The sequence below is a fragment of the Pinus tabuliformis genome, chromosome 9, assembly GCF_031772625.1.
Source record: "Pinus tabuliformis cultivar Carrire ecotype Pingquan chromosome 9, CPIR1, whole genome shotgun sequence".
Taxonomy (NCBI): domain Eukaryota; kingdom Viridiplantae; phylum Streptophyta; class Pinopsida; order Pinales; family Pinaceae; genus Pinus; species Pinus tabuliformis.
The window spans coordinates 713,482,418-713,491,424 of NC_142307.1; the positions used below are offsets into that span (position 1 = coordinate 713,482,418).

General features: G+C 39.5%; 1 protein-coding gene across 1 annotated transcript; it reads left to right on the forward strand.

The window, feature by feature from the left end:
- The first annotated feature begins 1,053 nt into the window (after positions 1 to 1,053).
- Positions 1,054 to 7,761, forward strand: LOC149150684 (uncharacterized). Its single transcript, XM_089442903.1, has 2 exons — positions 1,054 to 3,016; positions 7,253 to 7,761. The coding sequence occupies exons 1-2, from the start codon at positions 1,054 to 1,056 to the stop codon at positions 7,759 to 7,761; spliced, it is 2,472 nt and encodes an 823-aa protein (XP_089299029.1).
- Positions 7,762 to 9,007: the final 1,246 nt, after the last annotated feature.

The window sequence follows — 9,007 nt, forward strand, 5'->3', positions numbered from 1 at the left end:
AGGTTGATAATTCATCAAAAAAAATATGATAACAAGTAGATCCTATGCGTAGAGTTTCCTTTCATGGATGAACAAGTGAGTCATATTTAATGAAATGAGGAGAAAGGTGTCTAACATATTTTTTCCTAGAGAATTGTTGGGATGTAAGGATTAGAAAATGACATTAATATTTCATTTAGGGATCAAGGGCATTCAATTTTCTTAATTGAGAGGTTGGCTGGGTGGAGATTCATCCCCCACTCTTAATTGGACCAAAGATTGGGGTGCAATGTCTCATGTAGACTACATTGTAAATGAGTTAATTTTTTCACCTCTAAGGTAAAATTATAACCACCCACTTCCCTTGGGGATTGTAAAATTAATAATGTAATTTCATTTACATTTTAGTCAATTCTTATATATTTTTGTTAATTCATATATATATATACATATATATATATATATATATACCATATCCCTGGTCCGGATGGATGGACCATCGAATTCTACATTGCATTTTATGAGACGATCAGCCAGGATCTTCTAAGGGTGGTTGAGGAATGTAGGATGTCAGGATCCATGTACAATGCAATCAATTCCACCTTCATTGCCCTGATCCCCAAAACTGACTCCCCTTCCTCTTTTGATGAATACCGTCCTATCTCTCTCTGCAATGTACTCTACAAGATCATCTCAAAAATCATTGCAAATCGCATTCGCCCCATTTTGTCCCGACACATTGCCCCCCAACAGTTCGCATTCCTGGAACATCGCCAGATTCATGAAGCTATTGGGGCAGCACATGAGGCCTTTCACTCTATTTGGACAAAACACCACAAAGCCATCATCTTAAAAATTGACTTGGCTAAAGCATTTGATAGGGTTAGCTGGCTCTATATCAAGATGCTCCTTATTCATCTGGGCTTCCCCCACAGATTTATCACTTGGATCATGGCCTGCATAACCACTCCCTCCTTCAGTGTGCTGATTAATGGTTCTGCATCCCAGTTCTTCCATTCGGAGAGGGGTCTCAGACAGGGGTGCCCTTTGTCCCCCCTCCTCTTCCTTATAGTCATGGATGGTCTCAGTAGGCTTATTGCATCTGCTAAGAGGAATGGAGACATTAGTGGCCTCAAGATATCAGTGGACTGCTTCCTCACCCACCTCCTTTTTGTAGATGACGTTATGATATTCCTGGATGGAAGCACCCGGGACTCCCGTACTTTCTCCAATATCATCTCCCTCTTCTCCTCTGCCACTGGGATGCAGGCAAACCACTCAAAATCATCCATCATTCTCTCCAGAACCACTGTCCATGAATCCCAGATGGCTCTACAGCTATTCCCTTACAGCATACACCCCTTGGATCAGGGCCTTAAATACTTGGGTTATTGGATCAAGCCTATTAGCCCTAAAGTAGCAGACTGGATCTGGCTAGTGGTCAAACTGGAGAAAAAGCTCAATATCTGGAACCATAGATACCTATCACGAGCAGGTAGACTCGTCCTGATCAAATCTGTCTTGGAAGCTACTCCGGTCTTCTGGATGGCCTTGGCATGGATCCCTCGCAGCATCCTGTCCAGACTGCAGCAGACCTGCAATAGGTACCTATGGAATGGGTCAATAGAAAAGCGCATCTTTGCATGGATTGGATGGAAGAGGATTGCCATCCCAAAGAAGTGGGGAGGCTGGGGCCTCAAAGATCTCCCTTCATTCGCACAGGCCCTGGCTGCAAAGATGGGATGGACACTAATCACTGGGGACAATCTATGGACCCAAATTGTATATCACAAATATATTTGGCCTCATCAAATAATGGATTGGATCCGGCTCCCATCCTGGCCCAAAGCTGGGATATCATCTGTTTGGAAAGCACTCCTCCATGCTATTCCACTCATCAGAGATAACCTGATATGGAAAATAAACGATGGCACACAGGCTAGGATCGGGCTGGACCCATGGAACGGTAGCGGTGGAAGGCACATATTGCCTGAAGCCCTCGTTCGACACCTGCACTCTCAAGGGATCTCTCACATTGCTGACATAGCGGATCCACAACACACTACCATCTTCAATCAGCAATGGAAATCGGCACAACAGATCAACATCCCACCTCTCTGGCACCAAGATTGGCAGTCTTATATAAATGCCTTATCTGAATCACACATCAGGATCAAGCAGGGACCTGATGAGCTCATATGGTATCCCTCGGAGCATGGCACATACACCCCAAAAGCGGGATACCTATCTCTGATCGCACATAAGGCTCCGGATTTAATATCATTCTGGTGGAACTCCATCTGGAAGTTAACTGCTCCACCTAGACAGAAATTATTTTTTTGGTGTATCCTAAAAGGGGTGGCTCCCACTGGGGAATACCTCATGAGGCGTGCGATACATGGACCGTCTTGGTGCATCCTGTGTAAGCAGTCTACTGAATCGTGCACACACCTATTCTTACAATGCACTGTCCTAGCACAGCTATGGCAAGCTATCTCCCCTGCTATACAATTCTCCGGTAAATGGGAGGGGGTCGACATAAATCAAACATGGGAGTCGTGGTATAACCAGCATAGGAACTCAAAACTACAGAGCCTGCCCATCATTATATGCTGGTACCTATGGTTGGCCCGAAACCGTTTGACATTCGAGGACAAAATGGTTCAGTGGCCGCATCTTACTGCTAAGATTATTGCTGTCTTCAATGATATACCTGAGCCACCGCAGCCTAAGGTCCGCCGTCCCCGGGATCCCCCTCAAATCGATCACAGCTGCCCATGGGCTTATTTCGATGGTGCAGCCCAACAGCAGGGATGCGGAGGGGGCTTTCTCCTCTTCATTAACGAACAACACTTCTATAAAGCAAAGCTGGGTCTGGGTGTTGGTTCTAACAACTTTGCAGAGATCATCACCCTCCGCCATCTCATTCATTTTGCATTGAGCCATAACTGCTTGCATTTAAACATATTTGGGGATTCAAAGATTGTCATTGATTGGTTCAATAATATTTCTGCTTGCCACTCGCACACACTCAGCAGTATACTGGATGAAATAAATTTACTGAAGGAACAGTTTAATAACATCTCTTGCAATCATATCTACAGGGAACACAACAACAGTGCCGACCAACTATCCAAGGAGGCTACGGTACTTCCCAGAGGCGAGTGGATGATTCAGGAGCAGCGGGGCGCAAATGCATATCAGTACTATCACCGCCCATACATAGATGCACAATATTATAGGGCAGCCAGCCCATGAACAAACAAGAACTGATATTTTTGAACTATTTTTGTATATAGTTGATAAATATTATAACTGACAGCCCTGCGTGGCAATATGTATATATGGCGATGTAAAACATCCTGCGAGATGATTTTTGTTTTTTGATAGACAGTTATGGAACCTACAGATACCCACATGTGTAGTGGAAGAACTTACTGCATATGCAAATGCATCTACAACATGTAATTTTTCTAATCAATGAAAGATTACGATTTTTCCAGTGGAAAAAAAAAAATATATATATATATATATATATACATATATATATATATATATATATATATATATATATATATATATATATATATATATATATATATATGTGTGTGTATATATATATATATATATATATATATATATATATATATATATATATATTAAGTTAGGCACTTTGCATCAAGTCAAATGAGGATCATGCAGACCAAAAAAAAATTGCTACTAGTCTACCTGAAAGGAAACCAAACCAACAACATAAGTTCAGAGTCTTGAGGTTATTAAGACCTCATCTAACTGGAGAATCTTGTAAATAAAACTTATAAAAACAAGTTGATTGTGTCAAACCTTGACATACATTGACATGAGAAGATAGTTTGAGAGAGGCAAAAGACAAAAGCTAACCAAAGATTCAAATAGAAAATACATATATTGTTATTTAGGTATTTGAGGCCAGAATGATTATTGAGTTTTTTAAAGGTCTGTTCTTCCTTTTTTCTTGCGAATGTCAATCCATCCTGAGAAGTTGACAGGAGCAGAGTGGATGACGTGGATAGAATGATTGCATTTCCATTTGCAAAGGATATGCAACAATGGTTTATTCCTTATCATTACCTGAGTGATTTGATTCATGAATACATTTATGCCCACTCATGGACAAAACCAAGATCATGATTGTATCTATTTATTCTCCATTCATGGGATCCAAATGAGAGGAGGGAGATGGCAGAGGAGGAGGAAGTATCCTAGAGTCTATGGGATGAGATGCCATTGTGTGGGGCTGAGTTAAGGCCAAAGTATTATGAAATAAACCACAAAGAATCCCTTCAAATAGAAATACAGATTCATATTTGGGGACTAGGTTTCATGCACCCATTCCTGGAGTGAAAATATTGATGGCTAGAGCCCATTAAAATCCCATATTATGGCATTTTTCTCACATTCTAAGCTGAGAAGAGTGGATTGGGGGTCTTCTAACTCTAGAACTAGAATATCTTATGCTTGTTTTACAACGAAGATCAACCATGAAATATCTTTAGGAGTTGGTTGCAAAAGCCTTGGATTTAAAGCATCCTCAAAGGATCATGGCTGAGAGGAGAAGGGCATCACTTGAGCATGGGGTTGTCCTTCCTACAAGGCTAACTACTCACCTTAGGCTAGAAAAAAACGAAATCGCTAACAATGAAAAATAAATTTTTCCTAACTCCAATTTATAATATTAATAAATAAAAGGGGCAAAAGTCACTTGGAGAAAATAAGAAAAACCCACTTAGTGACATTATCAAATAAAATAATAATAAAGGTGCTTCTAGAAGATTGGAGAAAGATCACAACAAATCTTTAAAAAGGGAGAGTAGGTCACTTCACAATCATCCTATTCTATTCATCATCTTTTGGAAATCGATTTGGCTTGGTTGAATCTCATACTAGGTTTTCAAGCGAAACTTTTCAGCTAATCCCAGTGGACTTCGAGTGCCACCTTAGTTAGTTCTTGGGGAGATTACTTCAGATATTCCATTTATGTTTATTGTAAGTGTTTGGAGTGAATTTTATAGAGGAGAAAACCTTGGTGTAAGGGTTAATTTCTAAGCTTTTTAGTATTGTAATTACATGGTTGAAGCATATTTCTATTTTGTAGAGATCAAATTCACTTGGAGGCCAAGTTTATCGTCTGTAGAGGTCAATTTCACTAGAGGTCGAATTTACAAAAGGTTGAATCATCATATATGGGAGTTGAATTTATTAGAGGCTGAGGTTATTTGTTGGGGACCAAGTTAATCTTGTTGGGAGGTTGAGTTTATCATCTGAAAAGTGAGTTCATTGTTGGAGCCAAGTTTAATTTTCAGAGGTCGAATTTATTGCTAAGGGCTGAATTCATTGTTTGAGGCTGAATCTAGAGCTCTAGAAGGGTTGAACCACCATTTCCAGGTAGGTCGAATAGCCATTTGCCATAGGTTCGAGGTTGTCTGCTCATGAGGTAAAGTTTCCAATGGCCAAGTTCAATGGGAAGCATTCTCTATAATTATATTGCTAGGTTCATCCTAGAACATTGTGTCATTTCAGAAAAAGGGTTTTAGATTATAAAACCCTCCCTTGGTGAACTCAATAAAGTTAAAATTTTCCCCAAATTGTTATTGCATTTTTTTATTGACAAATGGAAATTTTGATAATGGTCGTAGCACTTATTGATTTTCTTTCAAACTATTAATATATTTAGCTAATAATTTCATAGTATGTCTATGTTATCATTAGTAATTTCTTAAAAATAATATTACAGTGGTATCCGAGCACATTCTTGGCCAGTTGTGGAGGCATAATCAAAAGGTTGGCTTCCTAAATGGTTCACATGACCCCTGGAGATAGACAAAATGTGACATATAGGTAGAAAAATATATAGGAGTAGGGAAAATAAAGTGTAGATAGATCTGAAACTAGAGTCGCCCAGACATAGAGAAGGGGATTTGGCCACATAAGAAGATACATTTATTGGACAGATAGGGAGTCAAGACAGGGATGAGATAGCATCTTAGAGCCTTCTAAAATATCTAAATGATTTGTTGCAATGCCAAATGGAGATAGTGCAAGGTCAAAAGGAGATAGTGGGTACATTGAGGCAACAAATTCCCAACGGTGGTTGGCCACAGGATAACAAGGGTAGTAATGGAGAGTCGAATGTTGGTGAAGCGATAGGAACATCCCGAAGTATACATACGAATAATCCACAGAGTCATCATCACATTTATAGTGGGCTACTTCAGTCCATTATGCCCAAATTTTTTCCTGCTAATACAATGGATTAGGTAGATGGAGATGATTTTCCATTAGATGTTTACTTCCAGGATTATCAATTGATGGGGGTTGATTTTCAGGATATAATGACTTTTAATGAGTTCTAACATCACAAAGGAAATAATATAAACAAGGGCTTTAATAGGGCATCCACACAGAACATGGAGTTACAACATACAGTTCAAAAATTGACTCTCCCTAATTATGATGGTTCCGCTAGGTGCATAATGAGGGCGTGGGTTCAGAAACCTAACACTTACTTTTAGTTGAACCCAATGGTAAAGAGGGATGTTATCAAATTAGCCACCCTACACCTAGGAGGGCAAACACATGATTGGTGGTACCATGGGATAACTACCTTGGGGCATGTAGGTGTAACTTCATATTAGGACTTCACACAGAGGGTGATAAAGAGATTTGATAAGAGGGATCTTGAGATACACATCCGAGAGTTGGCCCAACTTAGGAAGACAGATAATGTAGAGGCCTATATATCAGACTTTAAGAGGCTTGCAGTAATGGTGACAGATATATTAGAAGTTAGATTAGTCATGTTGTTTACAAAAGGGTTGGCGGAGTTTCTATGTCAATGGGTGAATGCCTACGAACCCACTTCCTTACAGGTAGAAATCAACAAAGCATGAGACATATAAGATACAATCCCTAAGACCATATTTCTTCCTAAACTGACCTTTCAACCAAAAGGTAAGACATTAGACCTCCTCAAAAGGAGTGGACCATAAGGAGTCAGTTGGAAAAGGAAACTAGGAGGGACCTTAGGAGGAGGAAACTATGTTTCACTTGTCAGGAGCCATGGGCATCGAGACATGGATGTGCAGGTAAAGGGAATGCTCACTACATTGAGGTGTTCTCGGATAATGAGGGTGAGGAGATTGAACAGGAGCAACCACACAGGAGGAGTTGCAAGATATGAAGGAAGAGTAACCTCATATTGGGACTAAATGCGGTGTTATTGCCTTACTTACAGGTGTCCCCAGGTTCCACACACTTAGAGTTAGGGGTACTATACATGGACAAAGAGTAACAGTGTTGATTTATGGTGGGGCTACCCATAATTTCATAAATCCCAGCCTTGTGTCCAGGAGGGAACTAGCCATTGAGGAATTTGAGAGATTTTTAGTGGTGATACCGAGGGACAATCATATGGGATGCACCAGGATGATCCCCAAGTTGAGTCTTGCAATGGGGAATTACACAGTCATAGATGATTTATTTATGGTGAACGTTCCCGACGCTAATGTGGTACTAGGAGTTCAGTGGCTCTACTCTATAGGGAATTACAACACTGGTTATAGGGAGATGGCGATGGAGTTCATGGGGCCAGGTGACAAGAAGGCAGTATTGAGAGGCATGCACACCTATCCACCAAAAGTGGTATCGTTAAACAAGATCGAGGCGGATCTGAGGCATGTGGACATTGAGTGGGAAATAAAGTGTCATATCACTGACAAGAGATCAACAAATAAGCCATGGTAGTATCTAGCAAATATTATGGCTCTATTGCAGAAGCATCAAAAGGTTTTTGAAGACATCCCCCAGGAAAACGTCCGGATAGAGGGTTTTAGCACATCATCGAGTTAGAGGAAGGGGTTAAGGATGTTATTACCACTCTGTTATGAATATAATTTATATAAAAATAATACAAATAATGTAAACAATAATAATAATAACTAATGATTAATTAACTAGTAATTAGTTAATGAAGAGGTATGTCCCTAAGGACATGAGTGTTGGTGAAGAGGTGCCTTCCCAAGGTATATAAGCAGACCCTCACCCTCATTTGTAATCATCTCACCAATTCCTTATATAATATTCAATACACAATTACTTGTCCTACAATGGATGTCTTTGCCTTTGAAATATTCTGAAGATTATTCCTGCTTATACGAACTTTGTTCGTTACAGTGGTATCAGAGGCACGTCTAATCTTGACCTTTGGCCATTGAAAAAGAAAAGGGGATAAAAAAAGAAAAAAAAAAAGAAAGAAAGATTAAAAAAAAGGAAAAAAAATTGATATATTATTTAATAAAAAAAAAGTCTATATAAAATAAAAGAAAAAGTAATTAAAAATATATAAATATGTATATAAATATATTCCAAAAAAAACATAGAAGTAAAAAAAAGCATATTGAAAAGAAGAAAATGATTAAAAAGAATTAATTAAAAAAATTATTTAAAAAATAAAAATAAAAATAAACGAAACTCACTGACAGATAGTAGCCCGAGCATTAGTGTTGAACCCTGCCACCACTATCGCTCATGAATCGCACCTCCAAAGCCCGTCGCTCTAAGCCAACATCTAAGCATCGCACACAACCCCCACACGACTACTCCAATGTGGCTGCAACCACTCACTCATTGCTTACTACTAGCACAACCACCAATCGAACCCGTTGCAACAATCTTACTCCACCGCCAACACATCGTCGTCCAACTCATCGAGCTGCAATATATCCCGTTGATCATTGCGTGCCGCCAACAATTAACACTGGAGCCACCTCCAATTAGACACTTGTTGCAACATTCATACCCAAATCTGTCAAAAAAAAAAAAAAACCTCTACTGTTGTCATTCATCTCTGACCTTCCAACAACCACCACTCAATTTGCAGTTATCACCATCATTTCCCATTTCGTCCTTGCTTGTTTGCAGCGACACATCGTCGATTCCACCACCAACACATTCGACTACAATTTTGTATTTCTTTTCCAATTCTCTATAT